Genomic DNA, 27,737 nt, shown 5'->3' with positions numbered 1-27,737 from the left:
TCCATTCGGACTCTGCTGAAATGTGTACGAATTTCTAGGTTTTCGGACTTTAGAAACCTAATTTCGTCTTTGATTTTATTAACTTCACGTTGAAGGTCTTTAACTGTGATTTCCTTCTTAGTCTTATTAAACCTTTCCAAGATTGCGCTAAGAGAGATTTTTGAAGTTGGCTGAGGTTGGCTAGTGCCAAATTCATCAGAAAAAACTAATTTCTTAAGTTTCTTAAGATAGAAAGATTTGAGTTCAGGATCATCGACTTTACTTATTAGTTCAATAAGAAGATATATATATATATATATATATATATATATATATATAAAAGAATCTTGGTCAAATTCAAGTGTCTCATTTTCTTTTCCCAATAATAAGTGATCGTTTACGGCAGCACTCTAAAATGGTGTATAATTTATTTCTCATGCGCTTAATTACATTGCATGTTACATCATCTTTGCAATAATATCGATCCCTCTCGTAAAACGAATAAAAAAGAGAGAAAGGAACAAAGTTGGCTTTCCCTGCATGCATATATATAGGAGTACAATCAAGTTCATGAACATCGTCAAGCTAATTGTACACAGTAGCACTGCATATCATTCTTCCATTATTAATTACCAGTAGTGCTCCAAGCTATATATTGTGCTAGCTAGCTTGCCCAAATATATTTTTTTTAACACACTAAGATGATAGGGTGGGAAGATGTTTACAAGGTGGTGGTGGCTATGGTTCCGCTCTACTTTGCCCTAATTTTAGGGTACGGCTCAGTGAGGTGGTGGGGCGTCTTCACTCCCGAGCAGTGTGGCGCGATTAACCGCTTCGTTTGTTTCTTTACTCTCCCACTCTTCACGTTCGAATTCACTGCACATGTTGATCCTTACAAATGGAACTACCGCTTCATTGGCGCCGACGCCATCTCTAAGGTCATAATCGTGGTGGTGCTAGTACTCTGGGGCAAGTGCAGCAGCAAAGGAAGTTATAGCTGGTCCATCACAAGCTTCTCTTTATGCACGTTAACCAATTCCCTAGTGGTTGGTGTGCCCTTGATTAGAGCCATGTATGGTTCGTCAGCCGTTGATCTTGTTGTTCAGTCATCGGTCGTGCAGGCCATCATATGGCTCACCATTCTTTTATTCGTCTTGGAATTTCGACGAACGGGGTCGATAGACATAGTTTCAAGTAGTACTAGTGTCGACACTCGAGTTCAATCAGTTGATCCACAAGGGAAAGATGTAGAAGCCATGGAGGAGATAACAATAAGTACTAGGCCTTCCTTTTGGTACTTGATGAAGGCTGTGTGGGTGAAACTTGGGATGAATCCCAACTCCTATGCAGTTTTTATTGGTATTGCTTGGGCTTTTATAGCAAACAGGTACTGATTAAATATATGCATCTATCTATATAATATGCAAGAAATTATTTATTAATTATACTTGAGTATTGATTAACTAAATATTTTACGTTTTTTAATATACTTCTCTGTAAATTAATTAATTAATTTATGGGTGCTGCAGGTGGCATATTGAGTTGCCAAGCATCATGGAAGGATCTGTTTTAATCATGTCAAAAGCTGGTACAGGAACTGCTATGTTTAGCATGGGTGAGGAATCGCTAATTAACCACAAATATATATATATATATATATATATGTTAATGAATATATCTATACGGTATCGTTTTGACTCTATATATCATGCGTGCAACGTGCAGGTATCTTCATGGCACTGCAGGAAAAATTTGTAGCCTGTGGGACGAGCCGAACAATAATTGGGATGGTTTTGAGGTTTATTGCTGGACCGGCAGCCATGGCGATTGGCTGTATTGCTGTGGGCTTGCATGGTGATGTTTTACGTGTTGCTATCATTCAGGTAGTTTACTTTCAAGTTTATATATCTCAGAGAGTTAAATAATGAATCAAGCATGCATGCCCTATAAAATTAGTGTTGTATATTTAATATAGTAGTGGTTGCATGTCTTATATCGTACGTGGAATAACATAAAGGTTGTTCCGATGAGCTGCCCAGCAAATTAAGCGGCCAATTTCTTCTCCACTAATTAACATCCTACCTAATATTCTTTTTATTTGCATAACTAATTTTGAGAAAAATGAGCTTCCGTTTTGAGAAATTATATTGGGAAATGTTAATCACATATTTTCTTTTTCTGTACACTCAATTTTAACTTTGGCTATCGAATTGAATGAATCAAACAAAAACAACAAATAAAATTAAACATACATGTATAAGAGAAGAAAAATAATGTATGATTATCATTTTCCGTAGTATGCATCTCCAAAACAGATTGGACAACAATACAAACATACTCATGCACGTATATAGTATATTAATCAAGCTTTTTTTAATGAAGCCTTTTATTTAATTTTGAAGAACTTAATTTGATGCTTTCATTTATGGTGTTAACTTTCTGTGCACAAACTACATATATACAAATTAAACAAATTCAAATTAAGTAGCAGTACCGCACTGAACGTTTATACATGCTCACTAATTTAAAATTTTAAATGAATTTTCAAATAAAATGCGCGCTTATCACCCTTCAACAAATCGCATAACTTGTATTTGTGATATTCAAAAAAAAAAAAATCTCCTTTTTGCATGATAATTTTATTTGTTAGATGATAAATGTTTTTGTTTTTCGGATCAAATGATAAATGTTTAATTAGATGACATATCATCATTTATATTCAATGTTGCAGGCAGCATTACCACAATCCATTACCTCCTTCATATTTGCCAAAGAATATGGACTCCATGCAGAAGTGCTCAGTACAGCGTACGAACCTCTTTTTATATACATCTATAAGCTCAAATTCTTGTACACTTTAAATACGAAAAAAAAATAATCAACGTACGAGAAACATCGAAATATAATTTTCGGCAACAATATTTGAAATTGAATTTTTTTTATTCTTCTAACTTTGATATATTGTGTTGCAGGGTAATATTTGGCATGTTGGTGTCCCTTCCGGTGTTGATCGCTTACTATGCAGTTCTAGAATTCGTGCATTGACAACCGTCTCTCACAGCTATATACATACATATGTTTGCAATCAATGGATCGAGGGGAAAAGGTTGCTGCCTTGCTGCTCCTCTCTCCTTAATTTGTTTTTTGTTTGATTTTTTTTTTTTTTTTTTTTTTTATGCTTTAATTTGGTTTTCTATATATCAGGGTCACTACTGGGACTAATATTAAAATTAGTCTTATAGTTGCCAAAACTTGTAATCTAGTTAACAATATCGCCCTAATCTAAAGAGGATTTAATTAGACTTCAATCCTGAAGTTTTACGATAAATTAGAATGATTTTTTATGACAGTTTTGGTACTTTCAGAGCGATAAAAAGCTCAAGTGGCAAGGTGAAAATTTATCCTCTGACAAAAATCACATGAGCAACTGGGATCTAAGAGGGAAAAATTTAAACTCAAAGTAAAGACTATTAATTCAATGGAAAACTTATCCTTTGATCATAAATTATTTCAATCATTTTTGTGCCCTTATTAAAAGCCCAAATTCAAGAATGGGCTCCTTAAACTAAACTGGATTATCCAAGCCCATCAAAATTGGGCTGGAATTATAATGTACACAAAAAATGGTATAGAAGAATAAATCTTGGCTTTTTATGATTGCAAACGAATTTATCTTCAAAATGCTCTGTTACCCATTAGAAGATTTCATGTTTATAATCAAGATCATTCATTTAATAAATCTTACTGTAAATATCGTCTTTGCAACATGAACAGTTTCAATTGTAACCACGAAAGTTCATAAATCGATAACAAAGCATCTTAAGGAGTCCTCGTCAGCCAAGTTAATTCCTATGTATAAATAAAGTGTATTACTTGACGATGACATGAAAAATAATTAAGAGTAGGTTGTTTACAAAACAAGTTGTGAGATATTTCTGTTCAGACTTCGGGTCAATGTTCATTGAGCTTGTCAAGGAATGTTATTCTTTTCTCCTTTTCTTTACTTTTTACCTTTCATTTCTTTTTCTTTTACTAGTAATAGTATATGCAATATTTTTCTTTTTCTTTTCTATTGGAAATATTATTCCCCTTACAAGTCATTAACTTGAAATTCTAACGAAAAAAAATATGTTTCTGACAAAACAAAAGGGATTAAAAGATGCCATTTTAAAAGGAAACTCATTATTTAGTATCGAGTATTGAGGTTGAAGACCTCTAATCTAACTATTTAAAATTTCACAATCCACAACAAACTGCTTGAGCTTATAATGTCATTTTATTCAATCGCCAAAAATAAATGAAAATGTGTAGGAGACGAAAAATGTGTACCAGATTGACTTCTTTATAAACTATTTATTATTGTTGTTGTTTTGAGTAGAACAATAGCGTTAGTGGGATGAATACTTAATTGTTAGGGATGAGAAAAATTGGTGAGGATCAAACATGTACTAGAGTAAATAAACATGATTATTTTTTATCCTTGTAATAAAACGTCATATGCAAATATTTAGTACTGAGCTTATAGTGACCTCTTACTCATTTTTCCATATTAGAATGGAATGACGTCAAAAGTTTGGTGTACAGTAAATGTTTTATGGTAAGGTTGCAATTCATAAGTAATTGTATATTTTATGATACATATAATATGATTAATTTATTAGTGAAATGTCAAAACTTTTCATGAGCACTTCTACGAGAAGGGCTCATATGCACTTATGCTCGAATATAAAATTTGTATTAGTAAATGTTTTAAGTGTTTGTTCATGAAAGTGTATTTACGATTCAATAATACCTTTGATTTTTTTTGTATCAAATGTAATCACAAGCCCTTCTAGTGGTCAAAATAGAGAAGAGCTTGGCATTTTAAGATTAAGATAAGTTCATCCTAAAAATATTTTGTAGCTTATTCACAAAACTTCGTTCTAATGATTGAATGTTTATATTATAAAATTCTCTGTAAAAGATCAATTAAAATTAAGATCTTTTAGTCAATCAATTATAGCAAATAGATAGACGGTTTATAATATTTTTATCAAATTCGTTCATCCATTTTTTATACAATTTGATAAACAATCTTAATTTTAATTGATTTTTTTTACTGATTTTTATATTAATGATTTATAATATGAACAATTTCGAATCTAAACATGACGTTATAGGTTATGAGGTTTTTATTTTTATGTATAACAAACGATATTATCTACATTAAAGGGGAGGGGTGAGGCTTAGCCTCAAATGAGCTAATAATAATGCGGTTCAGATTCGTCTTTGGCGATAATTGAACCTAAAACCTCTCACTTACATGTGAAGAAAAATATCATTAAACCGTAATACTAAGTGGGAGGTCACGAGGTATTGTAAGTAGCAACTTTTCCTCAATCCTTGAGGAACAAGTCTTTCTCATCAAAGTAAGGTTTCTTACTTTTCCAAAAACGAGCCCCAAATCAGGCCAACAGTAATTCTGGTTATAGTTACACCAAGACAAGAACAAAGATAGTAAGAGTAGTGCTTCCCCACTATTTATTTAATTTTATTTAAATAAATATTGCGCGTGTTATTCGGTTGCATCTTAACAAACACCCAATCTCTGTCTCTCTCTCGATAGTCAAGGCTCTTCCATTTCTTCATGCCTCAATTTGTTTGACAATTCGACGTTGTCATGATTGGTGAATGGAAATCACCCAATCCTAATCCCGATGCTGATACTTCTGCTGCTTGTTTCTTCTGGGTGCCTGTGATCAATCACTCATTCATCCATCATCCTGCTTTCCGCAACGCATTCTCTGTCCCCTGTAAAAAGTAAATACCAGAAAACAGAGCTGAGCATTCATTTTTCGTCAACGAAAACAAGAGCCAAGGACGAAAAGAAAGAACAGAAATCAGGTTGTTGCAGGATTTCTGTTTCTAGGTTGTCTCCGTTTTCATGGAAGATGAAGTCCTCCTCTGTAAGCACGCATTTAATACTCATATTATTTTGCTTTTCTTGGTCACTTTGTGATTTTGTATTTGACCAATATTGTAATTTGTTAACTGATACTGAACATTTTGATCATAGAATCAGATACTTGTATTGCTTTCTTGTTTTCTTGTGATTTTTCTGGCCATGAGATTATGTCGAATTCATCCTTCTTTGAATTCCTATACACATTTTCTGGAAGTTAGGTGTTTCTTCTTGAGCTCTTGAGACAATTCGGAATCTTTATTCTTTCGGCTCTTGCTTGTGAATATTGGGGGAGGGGATTCCGACGGGAGTCCTCGAGTTCAAGAGTACATACTCTTAACTGCTTGACCTACAAACCCTTGTAAATTTTAGTTCAATCACGATTACCCTAGCAGAAAGTAACAATTATTAGGTAATTAGGACAATGGTTTTAATTTCTATGCAGATCGCTCGGTTACAAGTATTGAATTTTTTTTTTCTTCTGAAAATGGCACACATATTTACTTCTTTATCCAGCCATCCTTGTTATTTTGACATGTTTTTGTGCACTTCTTCATTCCATTCTCTTCGCAGGCAACTTTATGTGCAGATCTGAGAAGCGGGAAATTGTGTTTTTGTAGCATTCTCCCGGCAGCTTCTCTGCTGTGTATACTGTTTCTCATAGTGAGTGCATACATATCAACAGATTACAGAGAGGTATGTGTATGCCCTTTTTTTGGTCCCGACTCCAATCTGTATTTTTGTGTTAACTCCGATATCTAGCATACAAAAGTATCACTTTTACTGACCTGAAAATAAAGTTTATATTGACATTACCGTACTACTATTTTGGGTCATGTTGCACAGAATTCATCATCGTTTTGGAGAGTCGCAAACAATTTGCAGAATCTAAAGTACAAATGCATGGTTTGTTTATCGTTCCACACAGGTCTCATACATCTTTCCTATCAGATGAGTTGTTGAGATTTATTACTTTATAGTATTTTTATTGGTTTTAGAATCAGAAAAAGCCTTATGGAAGTGAGCCACTGCCTCGAGGCATTGTTGCCAAGACTTCTGATCTGGAAATGCGGCCGTTATGGGATGCTAAAAAGGTAAGGTTTTCAGAATGATGAATGGAAGCTACTGAACTATTCAACTGATTGTGTAACATTGCATTCCTCCAAGTGACAGTGCTGCAGGTTTTTCTAAATTTCCACTCTTACACTGTTTGACCAGAAACCTTCAGTTAACTTGTTGAAGAAGAAAGATGCAAATTCTTCAACTAATTTATTTGCCATGGCTGTCGGGATACAGCAAAAGGATCTTGTCAGTAAAATGGTCAAAAAGGTATATCCTGTTAAACCATGCTCACAAAAGTAGTCCATACTAAGTACTGATAATTCTTTTGCATTGTTCATAGCTGCATAAGTAACCGCTTTTCACTCGCTAATCCATGTTGCAGTTCCTGTCAAGTGGTTTCGTTGTGATGCTCTTCCATTATGATGGCATCGTTGATGAGTGGAAGGAATTTCAATGGAGCGACCAAGTTATTCATGTATCTGCAGTCAGTCAAACCAAATGGTCTTACTCTTTATCTTTGCATGCCTAATATCAATTTCGTCAAAGCTGCAGTATTGAAATTTGTTTTTCTGGTTGATGCCTAGGTGGTTTGCAAAGCGTTTCTTGCATCCTGACATAGTTGCCGAATATAGTTACATTTTCCTCTGGGATGAGGACCTCGGAGTTGACAATTTCCATCCCCAACGGTATACACATTGTGGGGCTGGCTGCATCTCTTTTCACAAACTTATACATTATACCGACTGGTTCTTAATCCCATTTTGTCAACTTGTTGTTTAATACTACTTTTAGGTACATATCCATTGTTCAAAAGGAAGGGCTTGAGATATCACAACCTGCACTGGATTATTCCAAATCAGAGGTGCATCATCAAATTACTGTGCGTTTGAGAGGATCAGTAGCACACAGGTCTCTTATACTGTTAAATGATGAACTCCCTTGGGAAATATTGTTGAATGTTAACATTATTTTACGTTTTGCTATGTTAAAATTGCTTTAGTAAGTTGATGCTGGTTAATTTCCAGCACCCATAATTTCAAACAACTTGATATAATTCATGTTGTATCTGCAGAAGGACTTACAAGTCAAGTAACAATGGGAAAGGTTGTTATGAGAGCAGTAGAGCTCCTCCTTGCACCGGGTAAAAACTGTGGTTTCCATACGATTGTTTAAGATAATTCCATTAATATAAGTGTAGTTGCAGAAGTACACCATCCACTAATTAAAATGACAATGCGCAATGCATTTGCTGCAGGTGGATAGAAGTGATGGCTCCTGTTTTCTCTAGAGCTGCCTGGCGTTGTGTATGGTATATGATCCAGGTACGTGTGTTAACTTCCTTTGTCCGGGCCCCTGGAACTCAACTCAAATAGCTGGTTTTCTCTTCACATGAGAGTAGAGTCAACGGCGGCTTAGATTGCACTGGATTGATTATGTTAATTGCAGAATAACTTGATTCATGCATGGGGACTAGATACGCAGATTGGCTATTGTGCGCAGGCAAGTTCTCATGCTTTCTTTTCTAACAAGGAAACGATTTCCTTTGCCCCGATCTTCTACTGTTTGCAAAAAAAAACAGACCTGCATTCTTTCTGTGTTTGATTTTGAATGTATATATAATGTTGCAATAGGGAGATCGAACTAAAAAAGTTGGAGTTGTGGATGCCGAGTACATAATCCATCACGGCCGCCCTACATTGGGAGGATCCTCAGATGATCAAAATAATCAGGTGACGAAGGTTAAAATTCATAATATTGTATTGCTGCAATCGCATTCTTTACATTTTTATAATGTTTTGGTAATTGCATTGGCAGGGATCATCATCATCATCATCATCAAAATCTACAGGAAACGACCACAGAATTGATGTAAGTCTCTTGACTGCCGACGCGACAATATTGTCTTTAATATATAGTCTTCATTAGATTGATTAATCTGTTTTCTTTTGTTCTTGTTGTAATGTTGCAGGTGAGGCGGGAATCGTTCAATCAAATGAAAGTGTTCAGAAGGAAATGGGAACGAGCTGTCAGGAACGATAAATGTTGGATTGATCCCTACAAGTAGCCGCTAATTAATTAGTGCTTGAGCGCTCCTATGTATATGAATATCGTCATCCATCGTCCTTTATTTGGAGGAAACTCAGAGCTCATAAGTTGGTGTAAAATTTGGAGATCTTCATACTTAACATTACTACTGCATAAGACCTGAGAGGCAGGCCAAAAGCAAGGTTGTATTACCTTTTTTTCTTTTTACACGGTTGAAATGTATATGTGAACACAGAAATCAACTCCAGTTTTATACTTAGAGAGGCTGCTGCTGCTGTAAATCTGTAAATTCAATTTCTTTTTGTGTTGGGATGCTTCGTCAGCCGGCCACCTGTTCATTGCTGACAACTCCTCTTGATGCTGATGATCTTGCCGGCTGATAATACTGCTGCCGTCCGATTGAGCTTTCAACGTTCTTGTAAAGCTCAGCTTACACTCCGGAACAACATGTGCGCGATCGACATGGCTCGCGAGTTGGACAGTCGATTCCCTAGAGATGGCATGTGATTCATTTGAAAGTTCCTTTGGTCATGAGTTACACTACAACTAGTACCACTCACTAGTTCTGAGTCTACCGAATGCAACGAGGTGGATACGAGAGAAAATTCCGAGGTCTCACCACGTTCACTTAAATTTTGTTTCTAAAAGCGATGTATTGTAATGTTGTATTTTCATCCAAAGGAAAGACGAGCCCAAATTGAAGTGCAATGAAGCGAGCATATTGCCCTAACCAATTGGACTACCGCTCATGACCTCGGTTAGACCAGCGACCAGCAAGGTGGGGAAGTTGAGAAGAAAATAAGGGCATGCATGACGGAAGCGCCCAGCATTTGATGGTCATATGTCCTTTGGGCAGCACATGGCTTGTTGGCATGTCGCCCCATATAACTACGTCATCGCAATACTCACAAACAAAGGTCAACGAATTCCCCTTTTTTCCGCCAAAACACTCTTATCAAGACACCAAAGTCAGATCATGTGGCCCTGAACAGAGAAGGATTATCTTCCTTCTTTTTTTCCCTCTTTTTTTTCTCCTTTCATATTTGAACAATTACGATTAAGTTATGTCAATATCTAATATTAAATTTTTATAGAATGAGAAAAACAAAATAAAAAGTGTGAAAGGAAGAGGATGGAAAGAGAAAGAAAGAGAATCCTCGTCCCCAAACCCACCCCACTTACTGCTCACTGCCCGTGCCTATATAGGACTCTTGATTCAACAGACCATGTACTGTCATATATTTTAAAATTCTTGCATGAAATCGCTTATTTGGCTTGAGATATCGACTTGCAGTATCTATCATCCCCGTTGATGTAAGCTACAAACCATAAACATATAGTTTTGGTCGACTGAGAATTTGAGGCTTGCATTTCACTCAACAATCTACAAGAGGGTATAAAAAAACCAGAAATTTCCAAGCAATAAAAGTGATGCAAATAATATCCATCCAAGAATTGTAAACCACCACCATCTCAACATCATTGAAGCAAAACTTGGTGGCTATGGCTTAATTGCACCCCCCACCCCGACCCAACCCAGCTTCCAGCTACATGCATTAATATCCATCACACTAACACATCCCACCTACTGTTCAGTTAAAATATAATCTACTTAATTCTCCAATCTCCACCACCTGCATCCTGCAATATGCAATCTCCTATCTGTTTGAGGTAACTGAAAGCCATAGCTAAGCAAGGAGAACTCTCTCTCTCTCTCTCTCTCTCTCTCAGGTATCTCTATACCCAATGAAATGCTTGAAATTGCAGACAAAAGCAACAATATATAGCAGATCAAACCATTCACTTTCTCTAAACATCAAGTGGAAAACCAGTAAGCATTAAGTAAAAGCAGAAAAAGAAAACATTAGTAGCAACCAGTTTCATTGCAAAACAAGAACTGAAACTCATAACAAATTAATAAAACATCAGCACAAGACTAAAATAATAGATCATAGAAGTTGAATCTTAATCCTTGTCATAGAGCAGCTCCTGACCACTTTTGGAAAAGTAAATAAAATATCATTAAGAACCCCAAATAGCTCCATTAACAAGGACAATGTTCCCTAAAATCCTCACAATTATGCTAATCCTATCTCCAGGCACTGCTTATAGCAGGAAAAAAAAAATTGGAAAATTATCACACTAGATATAGAAATAAGCTAACCTGGAAATATACTAAATTTCATAACTTATAAACAAACAAATCAAGAACAGATATTCTTTTTTGCCATCCAGACTCCCAACAAAATCAAACATTACCCCTAATTCAACAATTTAATTATAAAATATAGAGAGGAAGAGTTAGATATGGCATCCAAAGCAATTACAGGTCTTGGGTGTGAAAGAACAGAAACCAAAAGGCCTGTTTGGAATGTTGCAATTGATGGCATAGCAACAAGGAGAAGGCAAGCAAAGACCTTTGGCACCTCCACAACAAGTACACAATGCACAAATCCGAAAGCTCCCCAACTTCCTTCTGGTCTCATTCATCACCAAAGTCTTCATCTTTTCAGCTCCAATCAGTGGCACAAGTGGCTCCACAGCTGCAGACCCATTGGCCTTAAAAGTTCAAAACAACAAATATGCACTTCAATTCACAGAAAACCCAGAAAAAATCATGACCCATTTGACAAGAAAATGTAAAGGAATCTATGAAATTGAAAGGAAAGTTGGGGCCTTTGAAGAGTAATACTCACAGGGGTTAAGCTTGCTGCTTCAGTGGGGGAGAGAGCAGTAGACAAAAAGAGCAGCAGTAGGAGGAGAGAGAAGGTGACCCCATGAGCATGAGCAGGCATCATGAATTATTTCTTGAGACGGGTGCACTACTTTGCTTTGTGCTTTGAGACTTTGAATGGCAAAAGGTAATGGGAATTTAGAAAAAAAAGAGTGTGAGATGGGAAGGGGGTCTTTGATCTTTTTTTTTTTTTTTTTTTTTTTAATAGGAGGCCTCTGATTTGTATTTGGTGGATCATAAATGTTATAGTAAAAAGGGTTTTTAGTGGGTATTTGCTTTGAGCTGGTTGATTAGGTGGAGAGCAAAATTGGGTTGGGGTCGAGGAATTTTGGAAAATCAAATGTAAAGAAAAAGACTAGAAAGGGTGTGTACTGTGAGAGTTGGGTTTGGGAGAAATTGGGAGAAAGGGGGAGGACTTTTTGCGATCTTAATGTGTAACTTGAATGTGCATGTCTCTGTCCAATACAATTATTATGGCGGTGGCCACACACACTACCATTTCCATTGGTGTGAATGTTTACATGTGGAGCAAGTTTTCATACCTCCTAAGGATGATATATTTAAGGGGACTTCAACGAAAACTTTCAGTATTGTTCATTTTAACGAAAAACCATATTTTTACATTAAAAAATCAATCCTGGTACTATTCATTTTACCCTTTATTTTGTACTTATTGTTAAAATTTAAAGTTTTCAATTCATTATCATTAGTTTTCCTTACATTTAATCGTTAAATTTGTTTCTCATGGATACCTATATGTTTAGGGATGATTTGGATGAGTATGCGCATGGGTATTTCATAAATCGAAATTTTAAGAATGGTTTTAGATATGATTATGAAGATAAGGGTACCATGGTTATAACTGTTGTTAAATTTGTCACATAAAAATATGTTTTCTAATTTATATGCATTAATATACTTAATTATTTTTTGGTCAAATTTTATTCTCCAATCATAGTTTTTGGCATTGGATGTTGATGTTTTATGGTTAGATTCTTGATTATGTAGTATTTTATTTTAATTATAGTTTTTCTTTATTGTTTGATCTCATGTGATTAAAATATTTTCTTCATTAGTTATGAGAAAATAAAATAAAATAATTGATAAAATCGAATAACACGTTAACTGATAAGAAATTTGTTACTCAGCTGAAATGATTATGGCCCTTATAGAATAACCCAGTCGTTAATGTGATGGCTAGGGATATGGATCATTTTTATGATTATGGAGATATTATGACACATTTGTCTTGGATTGAATTGTTGTCATCCCTACTTACATGCAACATGATGTTATTGCGACAATCTTTTATCAAATTATACGATAATAGATGACAAATTTAAAATACCTTGAAAAGTGTAATTATTTTACTGCGGTTCAAGTCATTCGCCTTCTTTGGACCAAGAGTATCTCATTATCCTCATTGTATAACAGTGATGGGATGACAATTTAACCCTACAAATCCGATCTTCAAAAATAATCAATCCGAACGATTAAAGATTAAATTTTAGGTATTTTACGGTTATGAATAACCATCGGTTAAATATTTAAAATCTCACTGGGCTTGGCCTGACCCAATTGATGAAGGTTGTAGCCTTTTTGTATTGGTAGATGACACCACCACGACATTATTGGTTGGATTTGTGCAAAAAAAAATGAAATTGTATTTGAGCACATCTGCTATATGCTAGTTATCCGCGAAGTAATAATAATCATATTAGAATTGTATGTTTGGGGGAAAAAAATGTAGGTATGGGACAGATGTTGTGTGACTTTTTTTTTTTGCTAAGAAGCCGTGTGACATTTGATATAACAAAACAATGAGTATCACTCGTGACTTTTAGTTGGTTTTGTAAATTCATACATAAATTATCGTTAAACATGTTCGTTTTTACCTTCATCTCACTTTGGAGTTCTGAAAATTAATGTAAGACTTTTTGTTGATATTCTCGATGGTGGAATCCAATTTAGCAATATTTTGGGCCTCACAACTTTATTTTTAGTTTTTGGCTTGAATATTTTACTGAATATACAGTTGTTGCTATATAAATCGAAAAACCGCTTTCAAATACCTTATAAAGTTTTCCTACATGCTCATGGAAAATATTTCGTGAAAACTAAAAGTTCGCATTTTTCACCAAAAATGTGGGTAACACTCACTATTTGTAACCGGTTTTGCAAATTCATACAGAAATCATTGTTGAATATATTTGTTTTCTCCTTCGCATCGAAATGAAGTTTTGAAAATTAATATAAGACTTTCCATTGATGTTCTTGAGAGTGGACAGGAACCCCATTTTGGCAATGTTTTAGGCCTTACTACTATATTTCATTTTTTTTTTAGTTTTCAATTTAAATATTATATCAAGAATACATTTTGCTCAATAAATAATAAAACAACTTCCAAATGCCTTAAAAAGTTTTCTTGATGCTCACAGACAATAATTCGTGCAAATAAAGAGTTTGCAATTTTTACAAAAAATAAAAATAAAAAAAAAACGTGTTAACACTCACTATTTGTAGTCGGTTTTGCAAATTCGTACATAAATCGTGCATTGAATCTGTTTGTTTTCACCTTCGTCTCACTATGAAATTTTGAAATTAGTGTAAGACTTTTCGTTGATATTCTTGATGGTTGAACCCATTTTGGCACTATTTTGGGCCTCACTACTATAATTTTCACTTACTTTTTTTTTCAATTTTCGGCTTAAATATTATACTGAATATACATTTTTTGATCAATAAATAAAAAAAACACTTTCAAATGCCTTATAGATTTTTCCTTGATGTTCACGAAAAATGTTGTACAAAAAAAAAATTTAAAAAAAAAATCATTTTCACAAAAAACGTGGGTGCCCATTTTGGCAATGTTTTGGAACTCACTACTATATTTTCACTTTTTTTTCAATTTTCGGCTTAAATATTATACTAAATGTACATTTATTGCTCAATAAATTGTAAAACCACTTTCAAATGACTTATAAACTTTTCCTTGATGCTCACAGAAAATATTTTGCGAAAGTAAAAAATTGCATTTTCCCCAAAAAAATGGGTTAACACCCACATTTTTCTAATCTATTTTAAGAACTTTTACCACATTCGTTATAAGCCCAAGTTAGAGTCATTCTATTAACTTTCATTATTTTTTCTATTTTCAACTTTAAAAATCAATGAAAAAATAGTTTCGGGAGATAATAAAGGATAAAATCATGCAAAGGTCTTGCAAAATTTTCGTTAATACCCATGCAAAATATTTCCTGAAACTAAAAGTTTCAATTTTTTCACAAAAATTGTAAGTTATAACCCACGTTTACCAATCAATTTTGAGAACTTTTACAAGATTCATTAAAAGACAAAATTTGAGTTACTCTAGTCGCACCACATGTTTTCTAAAATTAATTAGGACATTCCAAAGATTTTCGATGCCTACAAATCTCTTTGGGGGCTTTGCTATTAGTTTTTTTTATTTTTTCAACTATAAAAATCAATGAAAAATAGTTTCGGGAGCTAATAAGGGATAAAATCACATGCAAAAGTCTTTCAACATTTTCGTTAATACCTACTCAAAGTATTTCTTAAAACTAAAAATTTCAAAATTTTCACAAAAACTATGAGTTATAATCCACGTTTACCAATCGATTTTGAGAACTTTTACAAGATTCCTTAAAAGCCAAAATTTGAGTCACTCAATTTAGGGCATTCCAAATATTTTCAACACCTACAAGTCTCTTTGGGGGCTTCGCTATTAGTTTATATTATTTTTCTATTTTTTCAACTTTAAAAATTAATAAAAAATAGTTCTGAGATCTAATAAATGGTAGAATCACATCCAAAAGTCTTGTAACATTTTCATTGATTCCCATGCAAAATATTTCCTAAAACCAAAAAATTCAATTTTTTTCACAAAAATTATGAGTTATAACTCATGTTTTCCCATCGATTTTGAGAACTTTAGCAAGATTTAATACAACCCAAATTTTGAGTCATTCTAGTCGCATCACACGTTTAATGAATTTAATTTAGGACATTCCCAAGATTTTCACCACCTACAAATCTTTTTGGGGACCTCCTACTAGTTTATATTATTTTTTCTATTTTTCAATTTTAAAAATCAATAAAAAATAGTTTCGGGACCTAATAAACGTTAGGATCACATCCAAAGGTTATGCAACATTTTCCTTAACTCCCACGCAAAATATTTCCCTAAAGTCCTGCTCGATGGGTGCAAAAATATGTGATCTACACACGCAAAAGGAGGCAGGCTCGAGTCAACGCACGCAAAACGAGACGAACTCCGCAACGCAAAACAAGACGAATCCGAAACTCACATAAAACGAGGCGGGCTCTGTTGATCGAAAATGAGACAAGCTTCTAACGCACAAAACGAGGCATGCTCGGCACATGAAAGAACGCTGCAAGCAAAACAAGACACTCTACACACGCTAAACTAGGCAAACTCGGCGTACAAAAAATAAAATAGGCTCTGCTCACAAAAAACGAGACAGACTTTTATCACGCTAAACAAGGCCATCTCAGCGCACGAAAAAAGCAAATTACAAAACAAGGCACACTTCGAGCGAGCTAATCGGGTCGGGCTCCACTCAAAAAAAAAAAAACGAGACGGACTTTTGCGGACGTGAAACGAGGCGGGGTCGAAGCAAGGAAAACGCTCTTTTTAGTCGGTTTTCCTCCACTATATCTGTTGTTAAGTTAACCCAGTGTCGGACATTTCGGGATTTGGGACAAGACAATGTTTGCAGATGTTTATACAGTGCAATGCAGCAATGTGAAATTCACAAGGTTGAATCTGTCAGATAAATGCATCTTCAGGACAATTCTCTGTAAATTTCCAGATATCAACTTGCAGATATCCCTCAAAAGATTGTTAATGTAAATGGTTCGTTTTCAAGCCGCTTTTCACTCCTCTCTGTCAATGTTGTTATCTTCTGCACTAGGCATCTGTCTAGGCTCTGACAATGAAACTCTCCTGGGATTTGCTGATCCTGCTTCAACTAGTCCTGATGATGATAAATTTAATGAAGCCGCCCTGGACGTCGAACCCAACAAACGTCGGGCTGGGGCACCAGTCGAAGATGACGCAGACAGATTATAAGTGAAGATGCCCATAGGGTGGTCAAACTTGCAACTTGGTCCGAACTTACAGATACCGTAACGAGAATAGAAGATGCACAAAGGTTCTCCCTGTTAAAAAGTGTACCAGATTCATCGTGTAAAATATCACCAAAGTTAAGACTACTTATTGAAAGATAAACAAGCGCACACAACTATTTTCGAAACAATAGCTCAAGCTTATAACCGAACTCCAACAGTAAAAGCAACTCACCTGTCGTAAAGGAAGGCCTATTGGACTCAAAACACAGTCTGGGGCAGGAATTAACCTCTCCATAGGATGATGGAACCTACAGACTGCACCAAACTTACAATCCCCGGTTTTCATATAGAACTGGCACTCAGGCTGGCCAGGTCTCTCGGGAAATACATTTTCCCTCTGCAATGCATAGAACCCTACAGGGATGGAACCTGAACGGTATGGAGAAAAGCCCCCTTGAGATCCTGAATTTTCTGGTTCACCTTGGCGTGAAGTTCCATACACCTGACTGTTTCCCGCTGTTTGTTGCTGACTCTCTGCAGATGAAACGGAGCCAAGCTTGTAGAAGCTCTGTGTTCTTGCAAAAGAAAGAGAGAGAGAAGAAAGAAGAGAGAAGAGCGAGAAAGAAAGATTTCTTAAGTATTAAGATTTCTGTGTATTCTCATTGATTCCAAAATAATAATCCAATCACATATATATAGTCTTTAGACTATTTACATTTAGCTATTCTAAGCTACCACATAAGATAAACTAATTACATGAATGACACCTTATACCAAACTAATAACTAACAACTGTAGTTATGATATAGCATCTTCATCTTTACACCCCCTCAAGCTAAACTTGGAAGAATTAAGAATTCCAAGAGAAAGCTTGGATTGCAAATACTGAAACCGGTTTCTAGACAAGGCTTTGGTGTGAATATCTGCAATTTGATCCTGACTGCACACATACTTGACTTCAACCAGATTTGCAAGAACTAACTCACGAATATAATGATAATCAATCTCGATGTGCTTAGTGCGAGCATGAAATACAGGATTGGAAGCAAGAGATAAAGCAGAGATATTATCACACCAGAGAGTAGGTTTGTGAGAGATAGGAAAGCCAAAGTCTTTGAGCACCTTGCAAATCCAGGTAATTTCTGCAGCCGTGTGAGCCAAGGAACGATACTCTGCTTCAGTAGATGATCTTGCTACTGTTGATTGTTTCTTGGCACTCCAGCTTATTAAGTTGGTGCCCAGAAAAACACATGAACCACTGGTGGATCGTCTGTCATAAGAACAGCCAGCCCAATCGGCATCAGAATAGGCTGACAGATGCAAATCACTTTTTTTAAACAAAAGACCATGAGTGATAGTCCCTTTGAGAAACCTCAATATACGTTTGGCAGCTTGCATGTGAAGAACAGTAGGGGTATGCATAAACTGACAGATTTGGTTGACTGCAAAGGAAATGTCAGGCCGTGTCCAAGTTAAGTATTGAAGAGCACCAACAAGGGATCTATATTCAGTGGGATCAGCAAGTAAGTCCCCACTATGATCTAATTTGGTAGAGCTAAGTGGAGTGGAACAAGGCTTTGCACCAGTCATATGGGTTTTCTGCAGCAGATCAAGCAGATACTTGTTTTGGTGAAGAAGCATACCAGCTTTTGTGTGATGAACTTCTAGACCCAGAAAGTAATGCAAGGGACCTAGATCTTTAACAGGAAACAAAGTACTCAATTGAGCGATGAACTGATTGCAGATGTGAGCATCAGGACCACTGACCAGAATATCATCAACATAGACAAGCACTATAACCAGAGTTGGAGCATGAAGAACAAATAAAGATGCATCAGAGGATGACTGACTAAATCCCATAGATTGAAGGGCTTGAAATAATTTGTCAAACCAAGCTCTAGGAGCCTGTTTAAGGCCGTAGAGAGATTTTCTGAGCTTGCACACATGAGTAGGCTTGCTGGGATCTTGAAACCCAGGGGGTTGAACCATGAACACATCTTCTTTTAAGTCACCGTGCAGAAAAGCATTGCTTATGTCCAGTTGTTTGAGAGACCAATTAAATTGGACAGCAAAGGATAACAACAGTCTGATAGTAACTGGCTTTGCAACTGGACTGAAGGTTTCTGTATAGTCAAGACCTACCTTTTGGTGAAAGCCCTTAGCAACAAGGCGTGCTTTGTATCGCTCAATGGATCCATCAGGATTCTTTTTGATGCGAAAGACCCACTTGCATCCAACTACATTTTGAGAGGGTGAAGAAGGAACAAGTGTCCAAGTGCCAGTGGATAAAAGAGCATTGAATTCATGTTGCATGGCCAGTCTCCAATTGGCAAACTTAGAGGCTTGAAGGTAAGTATGAGGAATGTAATCTGTGGTGGAAGGAAGAGGATGTTTGGTAGCTGTGAACACTCGAGGTGTATGTATACCATTTTTGGATCTAGTGACCATGGGATGCAGATTAGAAGTAAAAGAAGATTGAGGGATAGGTTGGGGGACAGGTTGAAGTGCAGGTTGAGGGACAGATTGATGTACAGGGTGATTTGTAGACACAGGTGGAGAGGGAGAGACAGGTGTAGAAGGAATATTAGATGGGGAAGCAGATGGTAGTGAGGGTGAAAAAGACACAGGTGCAGGGGGTATAGATGTGGGCATGGAAAAGTGAAGATCAATTGATGAAGGTACAGAAGGAGACTGATCAACAGAGGATTGAACAGAAATGACATTTTTAAATGGAAATGTGGCCTCATCAAATGTAACATGCCTAGAGACATAAATCCGATTATGGTCCAAATCCAAACACCGATAACCTTTGTGTTGCAAACTGTAACCCAAGAAGATACATCGTTTACTTTTCCCATCAAGTTTAGAGGAAATGTAGGGCTTTAACCATGGATAACAACTACACCCAAAGACCTTAAGTTTGGAGTAATCTGGATATGTGTTAAACAGCAATTCCCATGGTGATTTAGTTTTGCCTGATATAGGCAGCCTATTGATAAGATAAACAGCAGTGGTAAAGGCTTCAACCCAATAAAGATGAGGAACACTAGATTCAACTAATAAGGTCCGAGCAGTCTCCACAAGATGTCTATGTTTCCTCTCCACACAACCATTTTGTTCTGGTGTGTGTGGACAGCTAAGTTGTTGAACAATACCGTGAGTATGAAGAAAAGCTTTAAATTGCAAACTGGTAAATTCACCCCCAGAATCTGAACGAAGTATCTTGATTTTATTACCAACAATATTCTCAACATAAGCTTTGAAGAGAACAAAAGTAGAGTACACCTCTGATTTATTCTTTAAAGGAAAACACCAACTGTACTTGCTAAAGTCATCAACAACAAGAAAGTAATACCGAAAACCATCCACTGAAGTTACAGAAGCAGGTCCCCACAGATCACAATGTAATAGTTGAAGAGACTGAGAGGTGGATGTAGTTGAAGAGCTAAATGGCAGTTTATGATTTTTCGCAATAGCACACTTGGAGCAAAAGAAGTCAACAGAGGATGTACCTTTAATAGCAAGCTTATTACTGGAGATGACTTTTCGAAAGATAGAGGAGGAAGGATGTCCCAGGCGACTGTGCCACAGTTTGACTGAACCTTGAGCACTGACAAAAGCATAAGTGCATCCAGAAGAAGGAGGAATGGAAGGACAGTTTCGCAGAGGATAAAAGCCATCTTTAACGGGGCCCTGCAAAAGCGTCCTCCCCGTAGTACGATCCTTAAGAACAGATCCATCAGAATCAAGTGTTAAGGCACAATAGTTATCTTTGAGAAATTTGTATGCAGATAACAGATTGTGTTTCATTTGAGGAACATGAAGTACATTACTCAAATGAAATTTAGCATTAGGAGAATGCAAAGAAGAAGAGCCAATATGATGGATAGAGAGACCGTTACCATCACCAACATAAACTTTGTCCTCGCCAGTGTACGGTGTTGGTGAAGATATGTTGGCAATATCATTAGTGATATGAGATGTGGCGCCAGAGTCCAGTAGCCAAGAGGGAGAAGATTTGGAGGTGTAGTGGGCACACATGGCTGCAAGTTTTGCAGGAGGAATCTTCCCAGAAATGTCAGGATTCATGCGATCGAAGCAATCGATAGCGGCATGACTATGAGAGCCACAGATTTGGCAAGAAGCATGAGAGCTGTTGAAAGAAGAACTACGAACACCTTGTGAATGACCACGATTGGAAGATGAACCTCTATAATTGCCTCTATATCCACGATTGTTGTTGTAACGACCAGAATTGGGATAGTGATTACCACGATAGTTATTGCGACCACGATTCGAGTTGAATCGAAGAGATTGTTGAGATTGAGCAGCATACGCTTGAGTCGGTGGAGTTGGAAGAAGAGGCGGTTGAGACTGAGCAGAGAACACTTGAAAGGACTCAGTAGAGGAAGAAGAGAGCTTCTTGCGACGAGACATGGAAAGCTCCTTGGTAAGAAGAAGGCCGTGTAACTCATCCAAAGACGTGGAAGAGAGGCGTAACATTACAGAATCAATAAATGATTCGAATTCATCAGGTAATCCAGCAAGAGTGGCTGCAATGAGATCTCGATCAGAAATAGGTGCACCAGCAGCAGAGAGAGAATCAGAGATTTCTTTGAGTTGTTGAAGATAATCCGCCATGGATTGAGCACCTTTTTGAATTGCTTGAAGACGAGAGCGGAGTTGATGGATGTGAGCATCAGAGACACCACCAAAACGTTGTTCCAGCTTGATCCAAAGATCACGAGCAGAAGATACACCAACAGTAAACGGAATAACATCTTCCGATAGTGTAGAATTCAACCAAATCAACAGGTTCTGATCCTTTTCATACCAGATCTCAAAGGCTGGATTAATTGTTTGATCTTGAAGAAATGGCGGTGGACATGGCTCAGTGCCGTCAACAAGACCTAGAAGTTTGTAGCGTCGGAGAATCGGTGCAAACAAAGCACGCCATGGAAGATAGTTAGATCTCTTGAGCTTGATCGGCACCATGCTGCCAATATTCTGAATTGTGAGAGAAGCATACGAATTTGACAAATTAGGGTTTGTCGAAGGATTTGGGGCAGAATTCTGAAGAGATCCAGGAGATGCAGAATCTGACGGAGACGCCATGGTAATTAGAAACAACAAATTGCAAGAAATGAACAGCAAAGATCAGAGAAACAAAGCGGAAGAATGGATCGAAATGGCCGTGAGGCAAGCGGCGAAGGATACCATGTAGAAGCTCTGTGTTCTTGCAAAAGAAAGAGAGAGAGAAGAAAGAAGAGAGAAGAGCGAGAAAGAAAGATTTCTTAAGTATTAAGATTTCTGTGTATTCTCATTGATTCCAAAATAATAATCCAATCACATATATATAGTCTTTAGACTATTTACATTTAGCTATTCTAAGCTACCACATAAGATAAACTAATTACATGAATGACACCTTATACCAAACTAATAACTAACAACTGTAGTTATGATATAGCATCTTCATCTTTAAGCTGGCCCTGCAAAAATTGCCAGCAAATAAGGGTATTGAGTCTTCTCGGGGAACCATAGCGCAAGCATACTAGTGAACTTAAACTCAAAAGCTGCTGCATTAGAGCTTTTCTGATGGAGTGCAATAAAAGAAATTGCAAGCCATTCGATTTTCGTCTTGTTTTCTTCTCATAAGAAAAATTTTCAAACTATTATTCTGCAACTTTAATCACAAATTAGATGACGCAACAAGATCAACAGTTTTAAACACACATGCATACAACTCCGATTAAATTGATTTCGAGACAAACAATAATTAGTTGCACATTATAAGGTAAAACAACTGCATCACAGCATTTCGCACAGAGAGGTACAGTTAAGCTTACACTGTATGTGTTCCATCCAGGGACTGATACCACTCCCTGAGGAACAATGAGAGGAGCGTAATTTGATGGAGCTTGCCAGCGTGGACTGGGAATAAAAGATGCTCTCGACCAATTTGTAACTCCTCCTGCATACGACTGCTGGCCAGGAGTAGTTGGAGATTGGACAGTAGGATATACAGGAGAGCCACGCACTGAAACCATCATATTAGTAGGTTGGGGATGGTGGAATTTACAAGTGCCTCCGAACTTGCATTGTCCAGTTCGTAAATAATAGGCACATTCAATCTCATTCTGCTAAAAGTAAAGAAAGAAAAGTTAGGAAATTTATCTTGCCAACTAAGATGCACAGAAAGGTCTACAAAACAATCTCCAAAGCAGATATGTATAGACATTTACAGATCTACAATATGCCTGAACGAAAACTGGGCAGCATGCATTGTTCAATTTTACAATTATTTCAAATATACAGATAGTATACAAACAACATTGTCTCCAACACATATTCAATTATACAATACAAAAGTGGAACGCTTGTCTCCAACACATTTTCCTCTAGCATATGTGCGGTTCTTAAATCATTATTTTGCGTCGCACTACTTCTAAAATTTACCACACCAACACAAATGGCGTTTGTTTTTGGTCCCTTGTCTGTCCCTATGCCACAAAAATAAACTACAAAGTAAACATTCAAGTAAAGCAAACAGAATCGAAATGTGCAAAAGAGGTGAATGGCACAATAATGAGATGAAAACAGGAAATCGAACCGGTCGAAGTGGATAGCCTAAGATATTTAAGGCAACTTTTCCAGTGATTCCCGCCTTGTCTCTAGGATGATGAAACTTGCATGTTGCTCCAAACTTGCAGGTTCCTGTCTTCAGGTAGTACTGCAGGGAAGTTTAACAAATATCATTAGTAAGTCAGACCAAAATTTACACAACCAACCTTCCACAGAAATACATGCCTGACATTCTGGTTGTCCAATTCTTTCGGGGAACTCTCCCTTCATCCTTGCAGCGGCAATAGCCTGGCAATAAACAGAATCTTGGTATATAGACATATAATTTCAATCAAAATTTAATGAAATAATTAAACATTAGACACAAAACATACTACCCTTGTGCTAAAAAGTATCAAAGCAAGAAATATATTACTAAACTGAAAAAAAAATGGAGTAAACATGGTGAAACTATACCAGCTTCCGGTTAGGTGGATGATTAAAGCGACAAGTTGCTCCAAATCTACAAAGTCCTGTTCTGATGTAATAAGAGCAATCTGGCTCCCCAGTTCGCTCGGGATAGCCCCCGGCTTCCATTGTTTCACTTGATCTCAAATTCATTTGCCACATTGCATCTGAAATAACATTTCATAAGTAAGTTCATTACATTGTATCATACAAACATATCAAAACTCAAGTGAAAGGCATATTTCCCACGTGTCCATTTCGTCTGCATTCTGTTCCTACTTGTACACCATAAGAAGACAATTAAGTAAAGAAATTGTGCCTTAAAGCTGCAATTAGATTAAATTCTTCGTCTTATTGTTCTTAGAAGCCAAATCACACAACATTGACATAGCATTCTCTGTTTAAATTGGTTTTGAAATCACGGTTCTCGCCAATCCCTCCTTTCGATCTTCATGCTATAACAAATACCGTATTTGAGTTGTCACGGGATAGCGAAAACTTTCATTATCGACAACTCCAAGTTCTCTAAATAGCAACCAAATCGCATTCAGAACACGAAAAAAATTGAAAACAAACAAGAGGCAACATACTGTAATAATTCAAGAAACGGAAAGAATCACATGAAAAATAAAAAAAATGCGAATTTAAGTCCTGGGAATCGAAATTGACGAAGCTGAATAAGATTGAAAGCATTGATCACATATGGATTGAGGAACTGAAAGGTCAAAGGGGGCAATTCGCATCGGGCGGAGGCAGCAAACGTGATTGGGAAAACAAGGAAACAATGGCGAAACAAAAGAGAAACAGAAACAGAGAAAACGACAGTTACTGACAAACAAAGACAAATGTATGTGTTATGTTATGTAAGGGAGAGGGAAAGATGACCTTGGGTCAAGGAGGGTGACAGTGAGGGAGCGTCGGTGACGGGCACGGCAGCACGAGACATGGGAATTCCGGCATCGAAGTCCATGGCTCCAGTCGCCGGCGAGAGAGAGACAGTGAGTTAAGTCGTCAGCAGCACCACCAACACCACCGGGCCGTCACTCTAGCAAACCCCACCGGAATTACCATTCATTCACTCACCCCCTCCCTCGCACCCCACAACCCACCTACCCGTCACTCTGCTAAAATCCCCCTCTCAACGATCAGACACACACTATCTCTCTCTCTCCTCTCTCCCTCCCTCCCTCTCTCTCTCTCTCTCTCTCTCTATCTAAACCAGGCCACACCCAGACCAAACAAAAAGAACAGAGAGCCAAATTAACAAGAATAACAGCTTTCTAGAGAGAGAAACTTTTACATGGAGAGAGAGAAAGTAGTTTTAAGAGAGAGATGATGAGATGGACAGAGAGAGAGAGCGGTGTGCTCTCCTCTCCACAAACGAGAAGAGGAATAAAAACCAACCATCTCTCAACCAGACAAGCTTTTTCACCCGCGCTTTGGCAATAAACGGACCAAACCCCACATCCTTTCCCGCCACCCGCGACTGCCTCAACTCCTATACTCGCTCCCTTTGCTCCACGCGTGCTCCTCCTTCCCCACTTGTCCCCCTGCTTTGAGAAATTTTTAAATGTGACGGAACACAAGCGATAGACCACGTGTTTTTATGTCGTGTTTTTGACACACAAATCACACCATTTGTATAATAACACTTGATGTACCACCTCTTGTGCCGGTTATCCTAAGAAAATCTCTCCTCTGTTTTTGCTTTTATGCCTAATGCCTCATCTAATATTTTATTCGACACGTGGTCGACTTGCGCAGCGAGTAGGTCCAGCTATCCGAGCTGCGAATGTGCGATTCCCCAAACCGGATAGCAGAAACTCGGACCGCTTCCTGTGACGGCTTTTACTATTTCCAGTTTATTTCTTTATATTTTCCACTATCTGCTCCCTTCTCCCAATTTTAATTTTTTCTTGAATTTTAATTTCTTTTAATAATAATAATCGATATCTTGCTAATTACTTCAGTTGGAAATATAATTATAATATAAGGCGTCATCGCATATATGGCATGAATTGTAGAGATATATTAATCAGAAAATGGTTGAAATTATATTGTTTTAATAAGAAGGAAAGTAGTTGCAATATTGAAAAAGTTTAAAGACTAAAAATAGTGAATATGCATACATGGTTGACGAATGAGTTTTACAATTGGCAGAATAAAGAATTATGAAACGATGGGTGCAGGGTCCCTCCCTCCTCTTTAAAATATAGCCATCAACAAAGCTAACACAATTTTACTCTGTCTAAAGAAGAATTCGGATTCTTGTTGAATCCTTTTTGTGAGAATCTAAGAGATTCGTGAATTGTGTCTGTTCATCGTACATCATGTGATCAAAAATCATTTTAAATATTTTGTTGGTTCACGATGTACGATGTACGATGAACGGACACGATTCACGAATTTCCAAGATCCTCACCAGAAGGATCTGGAGAGGATTTTGTTGGTTCTAAAAGTGCTAAAAAGAGAGAATTAGATTTCACCAATTATGAGAGAATAATTCATGAATTCAATTTAGGTTTTTTTTTCAACTCACCGTTTTTCCTTTTTAATATGATAAGTCAACCTATTTTTTAGCTTGACTGTTTACATTATTTTTCCAATTCCCTACTATGCCCATAACTTGGCCAACTTATGTCCATATTAGCGAACCTACGCACATAACATACTCGAGATGCAACAAAAGCCTCAGTGCCCCGTTTTGATGTTTTCAGCAACTAAATCTAATGAGGAAGAGTCACCATGCAGGATGCCAATGATATGGACAACCTGGAAGACGTCACTCTCAAGTTCAATCTAGTGCCAGTGTTGCTCGAAGATCAGCTGTACACTCTCCTGGCAATTAGAAACTCCATCACGTCAAGACCTGTCACATGGGATATTTTGCAAACAAAACTGGTTTCGCGGCAAAATACCACACCAGCACCCTGTTTTAGTAGAAGCATGAAAAGTTCTATCCACATTAATTTTCATCTACTACAAAGGAAAGCAAAACAAAACGAAAACAAAATAAGTGAGCGTTAAAAGAGGGAAGAATCACAATAATTAAGGTGACATTATCAAGCTTGAAAAAAGGTTTAGGTAAATGTCAGGACCGGGAAAGCTATTTTCACATCCTCGTCTAGCTCCGTCGAGCAGTTCTTTTTATTTATTTAATTTTATTTTTAAATTACCCTGACATAAAAAGATTCCACATGTATCATGTGTAACAAAATTATGAACGGAAACTTGCAATAAGGAATATAATATACTTTTTGTGCATCTATAATATGTAACCATATTTATTTTAGTTATTACAACCACCACATCTAGCTGCTTGTCCTGTAAAAAGCAACATGTCAAAAGTGACAGAGGTGCTCGTCCTCCCTCCTCAATGTTTGAGAGAAGAGGCCGTTTGAACCGGTGGAGGGGCTTCACTTCGCTTTCATGATTCAAAAGTGGCGGAAGCTCGCACGCATTATCCTCAAACCTGATTGGCGGAGCGGCTCAGCCGGCTTGGGTTGGGTTGGGTTGGGACCAGTCTTGGGCCCTCGCTGGCCTTTCCTTTATTTTTAATTGCATTCGCATCCTTTTTTTTTTCTTTTCTACTTTGAATTTTTTAAGAGGGACAATAAAAGGGAGATGATTAGAGGTGTACATGGGAGTAATAATATAATGTGCTAACGTACTTCACCATAATAAGATCTTCATATTCATATGGTGCTTTACATATTTCATTTTTGTATTATTATTTTAAGATTCGGTTCATAATAACGTATAAAGTTAATTGTCTCTGATTTGATATGTATAAAATCACAATGAATGTTGTTCACGAGCTTTCTCTTTGAA

The 27,737-nt window shown here is 36.9% G+C and overlaps 4 protein-coding genes across 9 annotated transcripts; 2 read left to right on the top strand and 2 right to left on the bottom strand.

The window, feature by feature from the left end:
• Positions 1 to 548: 548 nt before the first annotated feature.
• Positions 549 to 3,287, top strand: LOC103938552 (auxin efflux carrier component 5). The gene is made up of 5 exons (XM_048568343.1): positions 549 to 1,366; positions 1,509 to 1,594; positions 1,705 to 1,862; positions 2,711 to 2,787; positions 2,952 to 3,287. Exons 1-5 carry the CDS (start codon positions 681 to 683, stop codon positions 3,022 to 3,024), a joined length of 1,080 nt encoding a protein of 359 aa, XP_048424300.1. The 5' UTR covers positions 549 to 680; the 3' UTR covers positions 3,025 to 3,287.
• Positions 3,288 to 5,485: 2,198 nt separating this feature from the next.
• On the top strand, positions 5,486 to 9,287 carry LOC125470096. 4 transcript variants are annotated; one of them, XM_048568583.1, is made up of 15 exons: positions 5,487 to 5,924; positions 6,494 to 6,616; positions 6,767 to 6,826; positions 6,919 to 7,014; positions 7,139 to 7,249; positions 7,365 to 7,483; positions 7,567 to 7,668; positions 7,775 to 7,891; positions 8,055 to 8,123; positions 8,238 to 8,304; positions 8,429 to 8,482; positions 8,614 to 8,721; positions 8,798 to 8,851; positions 8,952 to 9,055; positions 9,089 to 9,287. In XM_048568583.1, exons 1-14 carry the CDS (start codon positions 5,910 to 5,912, stop codon positions 9,045 to 9,047), a joined length of 1,191 nt encoding a protein of 396 aa, XP_048424540.1. In that variant the 5' UTR covers positions 5,487 to 5,909; the 3' UTR covers positions 9,048 to 9,055; positions 9,089 to 9,287. The 4 variants fall into 4 exon arrangements, with proteins under 4 accessions (XP_048424542.1, XP_048424540.1, XP_048424539.1 ...); XM_048568585.1 differs by having other exon boundaries at positions 5,486 to 5,924; positions 6,510 to 6,616; positions 8,952 to 9,287; XM_048568582.1 differs by having other exon boundaries at positions 5,490 to 5,924; positions 8,952 to 9,287.
• Positions 9,288 to 11,188: 1,901 nt separating this feature from the next.
• Positions 11,189 to 12,158, bottom strand: LOC103930391. Its single transcript, XM_048568586.1, has 2 exons — positions 11,725 to 12,158; positions 11,189 to 11,587 (listed from the first exon to the last, which is right to left on the bottom strand). The coding sequence occupies exons 1-2, from the start codon at positions 11,824 to 11,826 to the stop codon at positions 11,330 to 11,332; spliced, it is 360 nt and encodes a 119-aa protein (XP_048424543.1). The 5' UTR covers positions 11,827 to 12,158; the 3' UTR covers positions 11,189 to 11,329.
• A 4,340-nt stretch (positions 12,159 to 16,498) lies between these two features.
• LOC125470021 (zinc finger CCCH domain-containing protein ZFN-like) lies at positions 16,499 to 25,131 on the bottom strand. 3 transcript variants are annotated; one of them, XM_048568357.1, is made up of 7 exons: positions 24,792 to 25,131; positions 23,916 to 24,073; positions 23,685 to 23,747; positions 23,488 to 23,607; positions 22,724 to 23,017; positions 17,107 to 17,442; positions 16,499 to 16,964 (listed from the first exon to the last, which is right to left on the bottom strand). In XM_048568357.1, the coding sequence occupies exons 1-7, from the start codon at positions 24,874 to 24,876 to the stop codon at positions 16,680 to 16,682; spliced, it is 1,341 nt and encodes a 446-aa protein (XP_048424314.1). In that variant the 5' UTR covers positions 24,877 to 25,131; the 3' UTR covers positions 16,499 to 16,679. The 3 variants fall into 3 exon arrangements, with proteins under 3 accessions (XP_048424314.1, XP_048424316.1, XP_048424315.1); XM_048568359.1 differs by having other exon boundaries at positions 17,107 to 17,435; positions 22,723 to 23,017; positions 24,792 to 25,130; XM_048568358.1 differs by having other exon boundaries at positions 22,724 to 23,014; positions 24,792 to 25,127.
• Between the last annotated feature and the right edge of the window lie 2,606 nt (positions 25,132 to 27,737).

This window comes from the organism of the source record quoted next, unplaced genomic scaffold (genome assembly GCF_019419815.1).
Source record: "Pyrus x bretschneideri cultivar Hongxiangsu unplaced genomic scaffold, Pyrus_bretschneideri_v1 Contig48, whole genome shotgun sequence".
NCBI classification, from domain to species: domain Eukaryota; kingdom Viridiplantae; phylum Streptophyta; class Magnoliopsida; order Rosales; family Rosaceae; genus Pyrus; species Pyrus x bretschneideri.
The sequence above is the reverse complement of the archived record's forward strand: the minus strand, read 5'-3'. Positions and strand labels throughout refer to the sequence as shown.